The 19794-nt window shown below is 44.2% G+C and overlaps 1 protein-coding gene across 10 annotated transcripts; it reads left to right on the forward strand.

The window, feature by feature from the left end:
- Positions 1-2087: 2087 nt before the first annotated feature.
- Positions 2088-19189, forward strand: abi3bpb (ABI family, member 3 (NESH) binding protein b). Of its 10 annotated transcripts, none has more exons than XM_029519763.1 (24): positions 2088-2338; positions 6335-6514; positions 7951-8019; positions 8094-8226; positions 8789-8970; positions 9088-9140; positions 9415-9454; positions 9740-9820; positions 10039-10125; positions 11178-11378; positions 11852-11926; positions 12360-12560; positions 13084-13149; positions 14080-14166; positions 15427-15489; positions 15588-15713; positions 15886-15975; positions 16055-16264; positions 16417-16522; positions 16995-17074; positions 17260-17289; positions 17360-17518; positions 17599-17721; positions 17856-19189. In XM_029519763.1, the coding sequence occupies exons 1-24, from the start codon at positions 2248-2250 to the stop codon at positions 17969-17971; spliced, it is 2649 nt and encodes an 882-aa protein (XP_029375623.1). In that variant the 5' UTR covers positions 2088-2247; the 3' UTR covers positions 17972-19189. The 10 variants fall into 10 exon arrangements, with proteins under 10 accessions (XP_029375623.1, XP_029375630.1, XP_029375647.1 ...); XM_029519770.1 differs by having other exon boundaries at positions 10039-10113; XM_029519787.1 differs by lacking the exon at positions 14080-14166.
- Positions 19190-19794: the final 605 nt, after the last annotated feature.

A 19794-nucleotide genomic window follows, 5' to 3' on the forward strand; every position in this document is an offset into this window, starting at 1 on the left:
GTATCATGGATGGAGTCTATTCGAAGGGTTTTATTGCATGGTCACAGCAACTCAATAATTTTGTAATTGTAAGGTGGGGAGTGTCTGGGCTGACTCTCAGGTGTTTCTGCTGGGGTTTGGGTACTGTTGTTGTGGTGCCTTCTGCCAGCCAATCAGGATGGAGGACTTCCTGATTCTGTTCTCATTCCGTCATTGAGGTGTGCTGGCTGGGGGGAGGACTGTGTTGAATTCCACATGATTGTTGTAGGAAGTAGAACTGAAGAGGCAAGTGTGGTCTGGGGAGGTGAAGGGAGCACATTTCTAGCATGACAGATTAATTCTTAATTCCTCTGGTGTTGGTCCGATGGCCATCTGCCTGATGGGAAACATTTTCAACACCTTGCCTGTTTTCATTAAATTTTTTTTTTTTTTTTTTTCCCCCCACCCCTCAAAGTTTTTCTTCTACATGTTTTCCTGAGCTGCTCCTTCCCTCCACACTGTTGGCTGTGATGACATTGGACCAACTGCACCTTCAATATGAGTGGTCAGAGGTGGAGAAAGTACAAAGGTCAGTGTGGTCAGGAAGCAGGACTGTGAGCAATTCATAGCAAGACCAGATAACTCCAATGATGGACAATTGATTAACTGTAATTTTGATATGTTTTAGGTCCTTTAGGCTTCATTTTTTATTTTATTTATTTATTTTTTGGTGAGAAGCAGCGCTTGTCCTTCTGCGATTCATTCTGGGAGTCCTTGTGGTTTGCGGGGGCATTGATCTAACATGGTGATGCTTGGGTGCCTCTCATTGCTCTTTGTCGCTGCCGGGACTTCTCTACCTGGCAGGGATCTGCCTGTCCTGGGGCAGGTTGGGTGGGTGCCCCAATCTGTTGTGGGGGGGCTATCGTTGTGGGGGAGGGAGGTCTTGGTGGCTAGCGGGGGGAGTTGGGGAGTGCCGTGTGTGTGGTAAGCTAACAAAGGTTTTCTTAAGTCGTGAAGTGCAACACAATTTATGAATTGTCAGAGGTGTTGGTTTGAAGGCCAGCTGCGTGATTGGAAATGCTTCCATGTCTTGGTTGTCTTCACTGACAAGCATCTGTTTTTAGCTCCTGCGTCCTTCCTCCTGCTCATCTTTTTATTTTTTTTTGGGCTGATCCTTCCCTCTGTTCTGTCGCATGTGATGCCACGTGTTGGAAAAAATGCACCTTCAACCTGAGTCCAAGGCTGCCATTTGAGATTCCTCCTTTTCCGCCTCCTTCAGCATCACCACCCCTCTTGCTTTCAGATTCCTATTTGAAGAAAACATGTAAGTAGTTCTGGCTAGAGTGTTTCCCGCCATGCATGTGTAAAAAGTGTTTCAAACTTCACACCATGCTCTTCATCAGTTGCAGAGGCCGCTTAGGTGGGTGTGTTTCTGGAAACACATGGCAAAATCTTGGTGGCCCACACATTACAACACACAAAAACACATGCCCCCTTACGCTGCTGCTGTGTAATCAGTGTGTGTGAACAGACATCTCAGTGATGTGTTGTGATCTGATCCACATTCCTGTCGTTCCTCTCAGGCCCACAATAACACCAGCGGTTCAGTCAGCACCTTAAACACCTGGGAGCCTTCATGGACACCCAAAGACTCAGTTTAAAGTTAATATTCTTGATTTGGAGAGTCAGAGCTCAGTTAAAATAAGAATTTTAAGAATACACTAAGAATGGCTGCAGCTGCATATTAAACACAAACATGATTGAGTGTTTTGGTGGCTGGTACTGTAAATAGAAACAGACTAAACTTCACTGTTCCCTGGAACTTTTTAGTTTTTTCTGATCTGTTTGAGATTTGTACAGTGGAGAACAGAAGAGCTGTGGAGGGAAACAAAGTGCCAAAGCTCTGCTGGAAAACAACACACTAAGAGGGGGAGGGGTAAGTGATGGGGGAAGCAGGGGGAAAAGAAAAGAGAAAATCATGTTTGAGGTCCAGAGAGAGAGAGAAGGGGAGGGCTGACAGGAGGGAGTGTGCTGTATGTGAGAGTACTATAAGGTTTGGTTGGCTGTACAGTGGTTGATGTAATGCAGGCCCCGCCCACCTGTCAAGACTATAGATGCTGGCACTGTGGCAGTCCACTTCTCCACACTGAGGACGTCTGACTGCTGAACAAGTCCTAAGACCGACCTACCACAGGGAGAGACGCTTAGTGAAGTTGTCCAGCTCCTGGTCACTCCTCATCCTCCATCTTCACTGTCTGCATCTTCCAGAAGTCCTGAGTTTCAGAGGTCATGGTGGGCATCGCTCTCCTCCTCCGAGTTGTCTTCCTGCTACTCGGAGGGACAATTCTCCTCAATGGCATCCCTGCACAGAGAATCAGAGGCAAGTTCCCACTGCATGAAGAGCCATGGAAAAGACAGCAGGCTAACACTAGCGCAGGAAGATAAAACACATCAAAGTAAACTGAGAAACATAGGAAGAGGGGAGTTAATTAGAAATGGTAAATGAAGGAAAGATATTTTTTTTTTTTTTTTTTTAAATCAGAACTAAATTAGAGATGGGACATGGACAAATCAGGTGAGTTGGGTGAAAATAAATAAAATGAGGTGTTGAAAGCAGGAAAGAAATGGTAACAGGAAAAGAAGCAGAAAAAAAAATCATTTCCTGTTGGGGTGAAGCCTGTAAATGTGAAGAAGATTTAAATTCCAGGTAAACATCAAATGGTTTGTAGTGTCTGGTTCTTTATCAGTAAATTTTACTGTCTCCATCTGCTGCCTCTTGTGCAAAGTCTTTGACTCTGCAATTTAGTGTTGTGTTGAAACAGCAGTTTTTTTTTCTTTTTTTTGGGGGGTCTCCTTCCTCTCTTCTTGGTGGTCATCCTGGGCTTCTTGTCTGGGTCCTTCCGGTGTGGCTTGCCTAGAGCTGAGGGTGTGTAAATTCATAAGCTAACCTGTCTCCCCTTCTGTCTCGTTGCGCATTTAAAGCTTTACAAGCTGACTAAAATCCCCTTCAGAAGGAAGTTTCAGTGATGCTTGTCCATTGTGACTGGAGAAAATTACCTCACCTGGCAAGAGACAGCCAAGAGCGACTGATAGTTTTCTCAAGTTTTTTTTTTTTTTTTTTTTTTTTTCCTATGTGGAAAACTATTCCTGATAAATACACTGAGGAAAATGTATCATTAAAAAAAATTACAGAACTGAGTTCACAACGAAGTTAAAGTAAATTTGTTTTGGTTCCTTTTTGTTCCTCTTGAGGGTTGTTTCCTTTGTCTTGTCACTTTTTTTTTTTTTTTGTGTGTAGATTATGAGAACACACCCTGACCCTGTTTAACCTTCACACTAAATTAAAACATGTTCCTGCAGCTCAGGTCAAATCTTACTGCTTAAGCATGTTTCAAACTGCTGCTAAGTTCAATAGTCATCACTAATCATCTGGATATTGAAGTTTTTGCATACCTGCTCAAGTGTGTTCATTTTTATGCATTTACGTACACAGTTTACTGTGTGACAGAGTTAATCATCTCAACAATGAGCATCTCTGCAATGAGTTTCAAACAAATCACCAGAAAGTGTTTCCTGTTCAAGAACTTTCTGAGATTAGGTGGCTGGCTGCTGTGGTGATGGGAGGAAACAAAGGTGTCGCTGAAATAATCCTCTGCTCTTTTCAGAGCTGTTTTATTTATTTATTTATTTTTTTCCCCTGTAACTGTAGAGGGCAATCCCACCTGCCTTTTTTTTTTTTTTTTTTTTTTTTTTTTTTTTGTGGCCTGTTCTCCTTACATGGAGACAAGTGCTGCTGGAACTACTGAGCATAGTTTACTTGTGTACTCTGACACCTGTCCTCAGTCCAGGACTTCACAAAGGTAGGGGTTTTCTTTGTTTTTTTTTTTTTTTTTCCTTCACTGTGATTTAATCTTATGCATTGGAGGCGTAATGAGCTCCTGGATTCAAAGGCCTGTGCTGCATCAGGAAAGGGACTGCAAGATCAAAACTCCAAACCAGGTGATTAGTTATCAGGCTATCTTGATGGCTTGTTGTCCTGTATGGCTGTAAATGGTTTGATGCTGATTTCTGGCTATAATTTTTTTTTTTTTGGGTTCCCTTATAGTTTGTGTGGCTGTAGTATAGTAGAAACTTTGGGGACCAAAGGCCCAGTTGTTACTGGGAACTCCTCTGTCAAACACCAGTTGCTTTTTTTTTTTTTTGAGGGGGAGGGGGGGGGGGCGTTTATCCCCTCCACTCAATCAGCTGCTGTTGGAAAGTCTTCCTAGCGGCACTGCCAAGAATGAGCTGCGTGACTCCACATGTTCAGCATGTCGGGCTCTGATTCCCACACTGATCTGTGGAACAAACACCCCAAAAAAGCCCTGCACAAAATGGATGCCCCGGGGGGGCAGTAGAGAATAGGATACTTTAAAGCCTAATGAGAGCAGGAGCCTGAGACTCCAACATTAATCTGCTAAAACAGTTCAGATAATTAGCTGTAAGGAGATGTCAGAAATTCAACAGTGTCAAGATGTTTTAACAGGACTGTAGTCTGGAGACAGCTGAGTCTTTTAACAGATTAAAACAATATAGGAATACCTTTTTGAATTTAAGCTGCACACCAGCTACTAATTTAGTGAGTCTGTTTACCTGCGGAATCACCCGAGGAGGAAAAGCAAGATAATTCACTGGGCTCTGGTTTTAGATGAATGTAACTGATATTTTCCCAATTGGCTGATCACAAAACAATGTTAAACTCCTTTGAGGCAGCATCATTAACCTTGAGCAAATGTCACTGCGGTGAATAAGGTTCTCATGACAAGAGACTTTCCCACAGCTTCCAGGCCTTTAGAAGCCACTGAACATGTTTATGCTCTAGAATATTTTGAAGCTAAGTCTCAGTCACCTTGCTAAAATTTGACACATGATTTGCCATTTGACCTCAAACAGCTTCATTGTGTTCAGTTGATCGTTTGACAGCCATGAAGAGGACTGACTCTAATCTACATCTGTATAGTTTTACTGTCGTTTGAATTTTCATTTTGAGGATCAAATTAAAAACAGGAGTCAGCAGGGACCAGCTCCTGTCTCACTGATTGTGAAGGAAACTTTTAAAATGGTACCCCAGCTTGTGTAGATATTTTTGACAGATGCTTTATTTAGCCCCATGGGAAAATTGTTGTATCCAGCAGCTCATTTAAAACACACAGGGTTAGGTGTGTGTGTGTTCTAATGGCTGAGGGGATGAAGGATTGAAGCACATTGGACAAAAGAGCAGCCGCAGTGACTGCCTTCTATCAGAGACAGTGCTGTACAGGGGATGGTCCTGATGCACCAGGATGCCCTGGACCTTGCTGTTCATGCATTTCTCCATGACAATCCCCACATTGTCCAGACCTCTCCCGACCACGGAGCTGGGTTTTTTGATCAGCTTGTCCAATCACCTCCTGTCCCTGATGGTCTGATTACTGCCCCAGCAGACTGCAGCATAGGGCAGGACACTCTCCACCACCGATTTATAAAACATGCCAATAAACAGATATAGGCATCTATTAACAACCTGTGTATATTGATATTCTCAATGTTGGTCACAGTGAGCACGAAATGTCTTTTCTATAGATTTGATGGGAAACGTGTGATCAGCTCCTGTCTCCTTGGTGTGAAGGTATTCTTTCTCCTCCCTGTCTAAACGGGGGAGCGAAAGGAAGTTTTTCCTTGCCACTGTCGCCAAGTACTTGCCTATTGGGGGATCTGTTGATCTCGAGTTTGGTCTAGACCTGCTCTATATGTAAAGTGCCTTGATATAACTTTATGATTTGGGGCTATACAAATAAATCTGATTTGAACTATGAGCCTCTGAGTTCTGGAAAATACAAAGTTTACAGTCACTGAAAAAGCCAGTGGGACTGAAACATTCTGGACTTGTTAAAGTTGTTTGGTTTGAACCCCAGCGAAGCAGAGGTCAGGTCAATCTGCTGCCAGATGCCAACATGTTCATTATCTGTTCAACCAGAGGCAACATGGAAAACAGATCTGGAGAGTCTGGATGAGATGCCCATCTCAGAAGTTATGAGAGCATGAAATGAAATCAAACCGTGGTTTTTCCTACAGAACATGTTAACTTCAGATTCAGAAATGTGTTCTCCCTGAAACTGATGTCAGGCTCATCCTTTTACGATAGAACAAAGTCAGTGATCCATTTTAATAAATGGAGATGATGGGAGGCATATTTGAATTCAGTAATTTTTAGTAAACAGGTCAAATGTTTTTCCAGCTTGGTTTCAGTGATGTCTCCTGAGCCTCCTTAGGTCTCAATGGTGGTAGTTAGCTCAAGTGTAAGATCATCTTCATTATCTTGTCTTGGTGTGAACCTCCTTTCTTGTTTTTTCTTCAGTTCGTCGTCAGAATATGAAGGTTCGGATCAACGCTACTGGCGACACCATTGTGATGAAGTTTGTCCATCCAAGCCCCGATGTTAAGTTGGAGGGCTACATCCTGGGATATGGCAGCAGCTTGTTCTCTAAACAGTTTATCCAGCTGCCAGAGAACGGACAACCCTATGAGACTGAAATGGGTAAGATGGACTGGGATAGCCAGTCTGGAGGCCTGATGGGGTACATTTGTCAGAGTTGAGAACAGCTGAACCTTGTGTTCCTAAACAACAATAAATATCACTGTAATTCACAAAAAATTAACAGCAGTTTATGTTGCTCTCTGTGGGATGAGGGTTATTCCTGTGAGACCCACCAGACCCTGGGTCTAAACGCTGATGCCCGGGGGACTTTGTGTGTGTTTTTTTTTATTTTTATTTATTTTTTAATTTTTTTTTTTTTTTTTGGGGGGGGGAAACTACAATATGAGTGGGGGGGAGCAGGTAGGTCGGTCTGATCTTGCTTCTGAAGCTGAGCCGAGAATTATTAGCCTGTCAAAATCATGATCATCCATCAGCAGGATGACCATAGTGTTGACTCTTACAGTCTGGTGGATTGATTTATTTGCCACATGATACAAAAATTGTTACTTAAACTTGAATCTTGACTGGTTCTCTGACTCAGAGGTCCTGGCTGACAGACGTGTTAAATGATCAGATCATTTACCTTCATTTAAAACTCACCTACTAATAACAGGTGATTGATGGGGGAATTAGGTCATAAGGGGCGTGGCCTGTTGCAACTTGTCAGAATCTTTGAAGAGACAAAGGTGAGGTCTTTTGGGATGAGGACATGTAGCTACAGGGCCTGGACTTGATCCATGAGCCTGTGGAGGGCTGCTGTAATTGGTCAATTCAGTGAAGAATGGCTAACAGAGGGAGGAGCGTTTTCTGTCTTGTTCTTAAAGCTGAAGAGTATCATTCATCATCCTCATTAGGTTGCAAACAGTGCTGATGAAAGAGTGGGGCCCTTTATCAACTGTAAATATTGATGGAAGTCAAAGGGTAGAGCTTTCCTCAAAAGAAGAGAAAAAAGTAAACAAAGATTGTCAGAACAAGAAAGGGGGAAATCCAGCAGTGGAAATTTAACATCCAGGAGTCAGGACTTGGACTCAGTGTGCTCTCTGTTCAACCAAGGTTCTCATGTGCTGCTTCAGGTTTTCCTCTGAGTGCTTCACATATGGATGTTTAAAGTGTTTTCGTCCTGTGTAATTGCTGACATGTGTTTCAGCTTTAACTGTTTCCCTGTTATGTCTTGATACCCAAACCCCCCTCATGTTTCTCCTGCGTTCGTCACATTTCGAGGATGAATGTGGGTGTGATAGCTTGTCTGTGGGAGACCGACAGGATGCATGCAGGTCTTTGTTTATCTTCTGAGAACAGTACGACTGTCGGACCTGAATGCTATCTGGAACCAGAGTCATGAGCACAATGAAAAGTCACATCTTCAGAAACAAAACAGTGGAGCCACAGTTGAATCTGGAGTAGCTAAAAACAAAACACTTGTTAGATGGATGTGATCAGATGTTTATTTATAAGTAATAAAGCAGCCCACTCTTAACCTTTACATCTGATTCCAGACGCAGAACCCAAGTACTTGGTTGCCGTTCAGCCAATCCCAGTCAATGATGTGAAGAAACACTGCACAGGTACGACCAAAGCTTCCTGTTGAGCTCAGCTGCAGGCAGAGAGCAACTCTCATTCTGTCCTCGTCTGTGTACAGGTAAGGTGAACCTGGAGAAGCCGCTACAGCTGGTGATTGGCTCTGTCAGCCCCACGGCCGTGTTGCTGTCCTGGGGAAACTTTTTGAAGACGCCCTACGAAGGGAACATTATGAATGAGTGTCTTGAGGACGGGTGAGAAAATCATGTAATCGGCTGCTGTCTGATGGTTTGAAGCCGATTGTGTCTCATAATGCTATTGAGCTTGTTTAGAATTTGGATTTAAATCTCAATTACCGATCTCATTAGGACAAATGTTCTAAACAGTGGTGTTGAGCACAATCCTTGCAGCTGACTGCATTTGTTTTGTTTATTCAGCCAAACCTCGAGCGACTCAAGCAGCGTTGCTCCCAGAGTTTAGAGTGACATCAGATCTGCAATGTATTTTATTTCCCCTTCACAAACAGAATGTCAAATCTGTCTGAGACAGTGTGGGAAAGCATAACTGGGGTTCTCTGAATAGTTGGGGTTAGGGTTGGAACAGTTGAATTATTTGGCTCAAAAGCAGTAGCTGTCTCATCGAAAATGAACAGATGAGGTCAGAGGAAACATCTGGGAAAACTTCCACATCCTTGGTGTCATTCATACCGTTGCTTCATCTCATTAACTTCGACTTGCATTAGTAAGGCATTAACCCAACTCCACCCCCAGCACTGTCTCTTCCCACATTTTAAAGATGTCTTCTGTCCATCTCTAGGTATTACACCATCCGCTATAGAGAAAGGAACAGGAAGTGGATTTACCAGACCTGCCCAACCAGTGACACTGTCATCGACAACCTGAAACCAAATACTCCCTATGAGTTTGGTGTCCGGCCGAACAAGGATGACCGCAGTGGCACGTGGAGCAAACCGGTCATCCACAACACCAACATGAGCAGTAATGCAGATTTCTAGTCTGTGCTTGCGTAGACGGGATGTGGACCTGTTCTTAGTGAAGTCATAGAGAATCAATGGTTGACCCTGGACTGATTCAGTCACTTTGTCCTGATTTCAGATAAAAACACACAGAAGCCGTACAAGACGCGAAATCCCCTGGCTAAGCCGATGGTAAGTAACCAGGTCCTGTGGGTCAGGTCTGACCTGATCCTCCAGGGACTAGCATCCTCTGAACCTGCTGTTGAAACACTTTTAATTAAGGCAAATAGTTGTGTATTGGAGCAACAACAAATAAACTAGACAATTGCTGATGAGGAAGATAGAAATTAAATTCATTTGACTTGACAGAATTGAGAGAAAAGAACTGGCCTCAACCAGTTTAACGTCAGACCACATTTGTTTAAACCCCTTGGTTCTGGTCTGAACTCCATGTCCTCTGTTTCAGAAACCTCACGGACCACACACTCTGTTTCCTCCTCGTCCCGGTGAGCCATCTGTCTTGTGACTGTGGGGTGTTAAGGTGTGTCAGCTGATTTTGGATGATGGAGATGAAGACAGCTTAGATGATGACTCAATCATAACTAGCACAATTGGTTTTTAAACCGTAAAGAGCTGAAGTCAGAGTAAAGACCACGAGAACAGGACCAGAGTCTAAAACCAATAACACATGAAGATAGTTCAGCTATTTAAGCCTTTATTTGATGCCATTGGCTGCACAGACTTACTTTGCATACTGTTTCATGTCCTGTGACGTGTTGACATGTTCACAGCTCTGCACAACCGGACACAGCCTCGACTCTCTTCTCCACTGAAAAACCCAAGCTACCCTGGACCACCACGCACGTCCTTTGGTAATTGTCTCTTCTGTTTACCTCATACACACAGGGATATTTACAGGGACACGCAGTCTCACCTCCACACTGTTGTTCCTCCCAGGGCTGAGAGGAGACATTGAACATTTGAAGCGTCAGACTGATGCAGCTGCAGTTGCCACTGTTCACCAGTGACAAACAGTTTTACCTCTTAACTCTTCTCCTCATTAACCCCGCCCCCTTCGTTGTTCCCACAGCGCCACCTGAGGCCCAGCAGGAGACTCTTCCTCTTCCTGGCTCTGCGCAGCCTCGGTGGCCTCTTGTGTCGCTCGGTAACAGCACAGGTGTCTTTTCTTTCTGGAGTCATCCAGCCTTTATCTGCAGATGGTCTTGACCTGCTTCAGCTGAGCCCAGTGATGTGCCTGGGAGGGGGGTGGGATCTGGGGCCTGCAGCTGTTGTGATTCACTGCATGCTAGCATGCTTTGAGCCCAGTTAGAAAGTCGATCCGAGGCGGGGAGTTTCGTCAGGTGATAATAGTAAGTTGCCTTGTCCTCCGTCCACTCAGAGGGCGGCTTTGATTCGTGTTTTCAACCTCGCCGCTGCAGCTCATGTCAGTCGTCAATCTTCCTGTCAGTTGCAGTGTTTTCTTCTGCTCGTCTTCCGTCTCTCTTCGCTCTGGAACATGTCAAACATATTTACAAGAAATTTATCAGTCATTTCCTGTCTGAACAAGTCATTTACTCCAATCATCTTCAGTGAGTCTGGATCTTCTTGACTCTTTAAAAGAAGGCTAAGAGCTGAATATAGCTTCAGGACTAAATGATTTGTTGAGAAAGTATGAGGCCACTTAGAGTTAATGGATCTGAACTTCTACTTATAAAGGATTAAACTCAAACTTCACGTGAATTTCGCCACATTGCTCAGTGTGCTAGCCAATTAAAGCTCCTCAATCAACCCTGACGACACCTTGCTCCACCTTTCTGTCCTTTGATCTGCATGTCATTCAGTAAGGCGCAGGCGTGTTGCACTTTCCCCTCAGGGACAGACCGCACAAGTCGTTCTGTGAAGTCTTCAGTCCAATCCCCTTTGTCTGTCTGTCCTATTTTTCTAAGAGGTACGGGATTATGGGACCAGAACCTGAAGCTTTAGCTCTGAAGTTGAGCTGGAAAATGTTTTCAGTGATGCATCTGATACAAGACCAAAGTTCTGGTTCTGGTACCAACCTCTTACTTCGTCTGTCTGGTCAGAGTTACATCATTGAGATGCCAGACCTTCAGACTGCATGTGAGGACTTTCACTTCTCCATAAAAGTGGAGATGATGAATCTGATTGCATGTTAGTTATGGATCCACCATCAGAGCCATGATCACAGTGCCTCTCTCCTTTCTGCTCCAGACCAAGGAAACACTGTAAAAAATGACACGACCCAACCAACGGATCCTCCTCCTGCCCTTCCCCGACACCTGCCCACCAAAGCCCCCTCTGCCAGCACCACAGCTCACCCCCTTACTAAATTGCCCTTCCGTGGTGGCTCACTTCAGGGGCAGACTACTAAGGCACCCACTAATGCACCTGAGAAGCCTCATAACCCTGCTGGTAATTTATACCTCACAACTTCCCTCTTTAAATTTCCTGTGTGTGACCATCCTGGTTTTAGTGGAAAAAGTTCAGAATGTTTTACAGAGCTGGTACAAGAAGACTACTGAAACTGTACCCTACGGGAGCAAGAGAGTCAGGTTCTCGGATCAAACCTTCTGTTTTTAATTTAGGAGCTCCAGTTTGTTTGTTCAATGGGCTGTCAGTGGAAAGTTTAAGGTTTTTCCTCACTTTACCTCAGTATGTGTCCGAACAGGATAACCACTTGCTAGGATGACAAGTATGTGTCTTTTCCACTTTAACAGTCTGTACAAAGTGAAACTGTATCATCTTGAAATAGTTGCATGTTTCAATTTCTTTTCCTCAAAAGTTATTTCTTGCAGTCACTTGAATCCGGCACGTTGTGGATCAACTCTTAACATGACATTGTGCTGGATCTTTTTCCTGTGTTAAACCTTCTTTCTCCCTCACAGCTTTCGGCAAATCACAGGATGGATTGTCTCTGAGACCAGCTCTGGCCAATGAGAGGGCCCAAACTAACAGTTGGGGTAATGATGAGCTCATCATTAGCTTCCTCTGCGATCAACGGCGGTCTTGCTCTTCCTGTCTTTGTCTGCTGTTGATCTAAAACCATGTTCCACAGGGCGGCTGCTCACCAGGAGTTTCACTTTTCATTCAACATCTGACTACTGCATGTGACACACAATCTTGCAGTCATGGTTGTTTCATCACATCAGCAGCTTCAATGACTGCGGTTTCCCAAGATTGTGAATGCCTAAAGACTCATGATCCCATCAGTTTCATTAGCTAACCTGTTCCACGAGTAGTATTCATACCGAGACGTCTGTTAAATGTCATGGCCCATCAGAGTCAGACCTTCATCACTAACATCATCGCTCAGGCTGCTGCAGCTCGCTTCACTGGCAACTCAAACAGATAGAAAATCAGCCTGTAACTCAGCAACTGTTTTTGATCTTTTAGGTCAAGGCAGCAAAAGAACTCTCTCCCCGTCACTGCCTTTGCCGTCCTTCAACCCACAAGCTACCCCGGTTGCCAGATCCATGAGGCCTGCATCAAGAAACCCCCTCTTTCCATTCTCTAACCGCTTCAGACCGCCCCACTCTTCCTCTAGATCCAGTCACTCATCCCCGACCTCCGGAATACTCCGGGGAAATCCTCCCGGTACCTGTTCTTAACTCCTTTCAGCCTGTGTTGTTTCAGTTTGATTACTCTGAAACATTTTAATCCTTAAAGTACAAATACAAAGTTTACTGGACGAGTGCGAAATATAATTCAAACTCCTAGTTGAATAGTGAAAGTTGAACTGAATTATGATCAAAATCACCAATAGGTAAATGGACTAAATGACCAAATGGATGCACAATGCAGATCAAAATCAGAATTCTGGTTCTCTGCCTGTTAAATGTTGTTCAACATTGACTGGTCTCAGTTCCTTGTGGTTCAATTTGTTTGAATGGATTCACTGAATCCTGGTTTTTGTTTCATATTTTAATTTCCAAAGGACAAGGCGAAAACTCATCTCAACACCTTCTTGTCTGCTAACAAACCTCACAGCCTGAATGAAGTCTGGATAAAAGGGTTAGGGTTAGGGTGTTAAAAGAATGAGGACTCAGAGGGTTGTCCTCCTGCTGGGTTAACTTTTCTGTTTCTCCCCCCCCCATAATGCTCAGTTTTCTCCCAACAGTTAATGGACAGCCTCACCGGGGCCTTTCCCCACCCAAACCGGTATTATGGTCCAGACCTCGACTGGGTAAACACAGACCTTGTTTGTCTCTCTGTTATTAACCCTCTGGTCACTTTTACAGCATTTTCACTCCTCTGCAGCTCAATGTTGGTGTTTGTCTTCATTTTGTTAATTAATACGTTCATGTCCATCCATCGTCCATGTGGGTCTGTCCGTCCTCGCTGCCTCTGTTTGCCATTTCTGGTTCAGCTTCTGCAGGTTTTCAGCTTCTGGCAGTGACTTCAGCAAATAATCAAGAGGCTGTTGGGGCTTGATTATTTGTCTTGGTTATATAAATCCAGCAGCACATTATGTCAGTCTCCATGTGGTGGTGGGCTGGAGGTGGGAGGGTTCAGTTTCAGACCCTGAGGCAGTTTGAAACATTCACTGAGACCTGCTGGTCTCTTTGTATTTACACAAAATATTTAAAACTCCATTTTGACTATTGATGTCACATGTCTTGCAGGTATTTAAGTTAAATTCAGATTTGTGAGCTGAAGTGAAAGCTGGTGATATTTCTGACCATATGGTGATTCATCTCCACCTGGAGTCCATCAGGGTGGTGACTGGGATTCTCTCTGATCAGCTCTTAGCCTGAAGTTTGTCAGGCTGAGGAGTTAAAGCTAATCAACAACTTTGACTCCAGGATCTATTTTTAACTGAAAACAGAGTTGATCCTGTGAGGGGGAAAACTGGAGCTAAATGTAGGTCTGACATCTGTGGATTATCTGACTGGATTCTGATCACTCAACTTCCACCAGTTTTTCCTGGTCCAAATCCTGTTAACAGGTGGAGATGGGTCCTAGTCATAGTCTCGCCAGTCTCGGTGCAGAACATCGTGCTGATTATGTGCTTTTGGTCTGTATTTTTGTTGTGAAGAAAAGCTTTGAAAGGATGTGAAAGTGCTCACATTGAGGTAGGCATTGGGTCTAATCTCAGGACCTTTTCCTGCTGCAGTGAACAACTCTCTGCTGGAGGAAACCAAGTCTGAGCTTCCCAGTGTATTTGGTCATTCAGGTTCCACCGGTGAAGAGCGGTTTTATGGTTGGTAACAGCATGAACCTCACCTGAACTGCCTGCTAAACTGCCGCCGCAGTTGCTGCTCAAGCCAACATTGCATGGTCCAGACAGATGTGTAACAGGACCATAGAACGCAACTCTGGCTGTCACTTTGAAAGCTTTGGCGAAGGCTTCAGCAATCTGGAAAATACTTCTCAATGAAAAATGTGCTGTTGCCATGGTTACCTTACTCCACAGGAGCCACAGTTTGCTGAGCTTTGCGCTTTTTATTGCTGCAGAATTTTACAGAAACTCTCATGATCCTGTGAAGCTGCTGCTCGGAGTGGGTTCAGTCCGTAGTCCATGTGCTTCAGCCAATGCTTCCTGCTAGATCAGGCACCATGAGCTTCAGAAATGTTGCCGCAGACGCTGTTTGGAAAAGGGTTCACACAGCAAGAACAGCATGGCACGCACCTCGTCAGCTTCAACAGAGGAAACCTAGATTTAAGGGTTGTTTGTGTGGAAAATAGAAAATCAGACCAATGTTGTCATTGGTCTGATTTCATCTATTGTGACTTACCATGGGTTAGGGTTAGAATGACCCTAGAAAAGAATGATTGCAACTCCATCTACCACGGGTTTCTCCTCATGTCTCATATCGCCATATTTGGTTCTGCTGCGGAGCACTAGGAAGCAAGGAAAGATGGTGGTTTTTGAGCCAAAACAATTTGATGCTTACAAGCAGCAGGGCCAGTTGGCATCTCAGCCATTGTCCATGTTTACATGTGACTGATGCACAGGATAGTGTCTGTAGTGTTTCACATTATGAGCTAAAATGTTGCAGGACTCCCATCTTTCATGTTTCTGGGTCTGGAGTTCCTCCATTTATTCTTGGACTTCAGTCAAGTTCTTGATTGTGAAAAATTTTGGCTTGTCCCTGAATGAAAGAAAGGTCTAATTGGCTGCAGGTTCTGGATCTGGTGGCGTTTGAGTTACAGTGCTGTTCATGTTTTCAGGTTGATTTGGTGCTTGGACATGGGGACCAGGTTCAAACGCAGAACAGCAGATTTTCCGCCACATTAGCAAGCACCTAGCTAGAAAATGAAGCCACAGCTGATACATCCTTATGAAGAGATAAATGTCCACAGGCCGAATTTACAGACATTCGTGTCACATTAGAAACCACCTCAGAACAGTCTTTGGTTAATGAGGGCTCCACTGCTTCCTATTTAATTCATCCTGTGAGGATTAAAATATCTGAGGATTTTAACTGGAAACAGGTAAAGATGTGTTATTTGTTTTCAGGGTCTCGACCCCCAATACCCATCAACAAGAGGCCGAACCTGGTGGGAAAACCTGGAGAAACCGGTGAGATAATTAACATCTGTTCTCCTGGTGGATACCGGGAACCAATCACAGCTCTACTCACTGATGATGGCTAATTGAGTTTTCTTCACGTATTTCAGACAAGGTGAACAACTTCAAGCTTACAGACAATTTGCCAATCCTGAAACCCAAAGCTCATCCAGCCACCACGAAGCCAACCAAACAGGAGCGAAGATCCACCACAGCTGCTCCCCCCACAACGGCTGGTGAGAACAGTTACAGGTCTTCTCCAGCAGAACCAGAACCACTACTTGTGGGTTGTCTGTTCCTCAAGTGGATCAGGCCTCATACTTGATTTCTTCTGAAAAGATTAAAATCCAACATGTTTCTAAAACAGCAGATGGTCTGGAGGGTTCTGTGATGTTTGTCATCTCTCAGCTCCTCGACAGGAAACCTGGGAGGACTCGGACCTGTTTAAGTCACAGCCCACCTCAGATGTTGACGCCATGGGAAAGAAACGATATGTGGGTGAGTAGAAGTTGGCTCTAAAAATTGGACCGCAGTTTTCCACCAGTTATACAGGAACTAAACCTAAAGTCCCCCATAGCACCTCACGTTATCTACCAAACGGGGAAGAAGCCTGAGGAGCCGTGCTCCATAACTTCCTCACTCAACTACTTCCCTGAAGACGAGCCTGGTGAGGCTAACGTGACTGCTCCGCCCAAGAATGCACCCTCCAACCTCACTGTGGTAACGGTGGAGGGATGTCCGTCCTTCATCATCCTGGACTGGGAGAAAACAGACAATGACACCACAGGTTAGCTTTACATTGTGACTTATATGAAGGCGTACACTTCATGGTCAAAGTCTCCAAGAGGGTTAGGATTCAGTTTTGTCTCTGTAGACTCCGCACAGAGACTCAGATCATGGTCAGGAGATTCAGCTGATGGTGGGCCTTCTTTTCCTCAGAGTATGAGGTCATCTCCACTGCCAAAGGACCAGATGGTGAGCAGGTTTCCATCCTGACCACCAACCAGACTCACACAGCCGTGGAGAACCTGAAACCTGAGAGCAGGTAAGTCTTGAGTCTCCAGGATCAGGTCTATGTTTGTGTTCAGGTCTTTGTCTGGACCTTGTCTAGAGGACTGAACAGGAGGTGTCCATGTTTATCTGACTCCCCTTTACAAGAGACATTGAGGAGGCCACAAAATTATTTTACCATGCAGTGCATTCAGACATGATATGTTGCAGCTCCTTGCTCTGACGGCATTCAGCTGTCCAAACACAGCAGACGCGTCGTAGCAAAGCACAGTGCTGCAGTGAGATGTAAAGGGGGGGGGAAAGCAGCAGTCCATTCTGGTCTGGACTCCATCAGCCTCAGAGTTCTGTAACTGTTTTGTAACTGACACAGTCAGGGAGTCAGAACTGTGTGTCTGTGTGCTTTTACTATGACACTATGTACAGGAAGTTGTTTCACATGTGGCTACATATAAACAGATGGATTGTGTGTGTGTGTGTGTGTGTGTGTGTGTATGTGTATATTGCAGTTACGAGTTCAAGGTGAAGCCAAAGAACGAAATGGGAGCTGGTCCACCCAGTGAGCCGGTCTCCTTCAACACAGAGTCAGGTACTGAACTAAGTGTAGCTCAGTGGGATTTTGGCAATCGAAGGCTTTAGCTTTAAAAAGATGCTATAGTAAAAGCTAACAAACAGGCTCCACAGGATGGGTTTTCATAATAAGTCTTTTTTTTTTTTTTTTAAATGAAGTGATGTATGAACCTGTTAACCATGTCAAACTGTTTTAACCACCAGCGGATCCTCGGGTGAGCGAGAACGTTTCAGGTGAGCTTCAGTCTCACACATGATGCCCCTGATCTGGACTCAGCCAGTTATTAATGACTCGTCTCTGCAGGGAAAGATGCCATCTGGACTCAGTTCCCCTTTAAGACAGATTCATACTCCGACTGCCATGGGAAACAGTACGTGAAGAGGACTTGGTACCGCAAGTTTGTTGGTGTCCAGCTATGCAACTCCCTTAGGTACAAGATCTACCTTAGTGACTCTCTGAACGGTGAGTTTCACACTGGAGCTGGATTAGACCAGATCCATGTCAGACCTTGTCCTGATCTCCGTGCTGCTTCTGCTATTCAGGGAAGTTCTACAATATTGGAGACCAGAGTGGCTTTGGCGAGGACCACTGTCAATTTGTGGATTCATTCCTAGATGGAAGAACAGGTCGACAACTGAGAGCTGACCATCTGCCCTCCAGACCCGGTACGCATAACTTCCTGTTCAAAGAGCTGTGACAGTGGCTCTCATGTAATAACGTAATACACCAGCTGTGGTGGCGATGACTGCTGTCAATTTTTGTGAAGCTCAAACCAAAATCCTTTAATTTTCTGCGCCAGGTTTCTACAGAGCTGTCCGTCAGGAGCCTGTTCACTTTGGCCTGATTGGAGGACACTCCCACGTCAACTATGTCTCATGGTATGAGTGTGGGACACCCATCCCCGGCAAATGGTGAAGGGACATGGCCCAGAGTCCTTGGAGGAACCTGAGTGGGGGAAGGGTTGCCCAATCTGGGATGGAGGCAGTGGGGGGAGAAACTGAGCTTGATGTTTTACCCACAGCTGTAAAAACATGTACAGGACATTACTTGTCAGGGAATTTGTAACTTGAGCATTTAGAAGTGTAATAGGCTCGTCTTATTTATCAACCAGGCTGAAGAGCAGAGAGCCGTGGAGGTCGGCTCTCTCTGCAGTGTTGTGGGGGGGGGCGCGCGTTCCAACTCATGCTACACATTTTATTTAGTGTTATGGGAAGCTGGCTCCCTGAAATACTGTATTCGTAAGGTGAGATGTTATTTATCACAGATCTTCACAAGGCTTCAGGAGATGTCCCAGGATTTGGTGTGTGCATTTCGTTTTTTGTTTTTTTTTATTTTATTATATTTTAATTTTTTTTTGACCCCCGCTTCTTCTCAGTGTCTCAGCTGAACTTCCAGTTGACTTGTTCATTATTTGAGAGCAGGACAAGGGGACAGATCCATCCTTTCTTCACACCTGTCTCTTCCAGTGCCTGTAAACAGCTTCAGTCTGCGCATTATGGTGGATTTGCTATTTGTCTGCCTCATGAATGTTAAAAAAAAAAGTCACAACCTGAAAACAACCCAGAACACCTGACGTGAATCTGCTGCTTCAACTGATTCAGTTAACAATGTCCATAAAACACCAGGACCTCATCAGATCCAGAGCTTCTGTCTGAAGTCTAAACATATTCACCAAACTCCTGTGAGGAGTAAGATTTCATTTTGGTTCTTTAGACATAAACTTTGTCAGAGGTACACAGCAGAAACTTCATCTTTGTCAGATTCAGAATTTACACTTGCAGTTTGCACAACAGAAATGTTTATTTGTATATGGAGTGAATGTAATACATTTTTGCAGATGCATCACAGGGCCCTTGTTACTGTACTATAAAATGGTCCGCTTCCTGCTGCTCCTCCTCCTCTTGGCCAAGCAGAGCAGGAAGTAATCAGTGAGTTAAGTTGTTGGTTTGCGTTATGAGGGGGGCAATCTGTTGATGCAGGGCATCAGATTCTTTTGTTTTCAGGGACCCTGACTGTCCTTAGCACAGGGATCAGAACTTTGGACCAGGTTATGTGAACATGAGGCTGTGCTATTTTTATACTGTTTATTTCTATACTGATTTTCAACAATAAATACCTTTTGATTCCTTTTTATGAAAGTGCAGCCTGGTTTCATCCGTTGGTTTAAGTCGGCAGGACACAGTTCGTTTTTAATGTTCTGTTCTGAGACAGTTGTACAGGAGCTCAAACTACAACCCCCAATCACCATGGCCTAACCCTGAGGACACTTGGGTCTTGTTTCAATATGAAATATTTCATATTAACTTGAACCCTAGAAATGAAGGGTTAGGGTAACTTTGTAGTCTCAGACTAAAGAATTTGAACTGGGACAGGGATCAGTGGTGCTTCCAGAAATTATCATATGGGTGGCCTGATGATGATTGTAATAATGGTTTCAGAGAGCTGTACGTAGTGTAACCCTTGTGCGGGTTTGACATTCTGTATACTCCCCTTGTCCTATGGGTGAAAAGACCTGCCTTCACAAAAGCCCTAAAATAAAGCAGCTTAAAACAGCTTAATATAATTTTATGATGAAACATCCTGTTATTTATCACAACTCAATTTTATATATATATTTTTTTTGTGAAGACGTTCACCAGTGGTTTTTATTTATTTCTTTTTTTTAAATCACAATCCAACTGTGATAGTATTTATACATTCAATGTTTATTACTATTGTCAATGGGAAGCAATTACTAT

The sequence above is a fragment of the Echeneis naucrates genome, chromosome 2 (genome assembly GCF_900963305.1).
Source record: "Echeneis naucrates chromosome 2, fEcheNa1.1, whole genome shotgun sequence".
NCBI lineage: Eukaryota > Metazoa > Chordata > Actinopteri > Carangiformes > Echeneidae > Echeneis > Echeneis naucrates.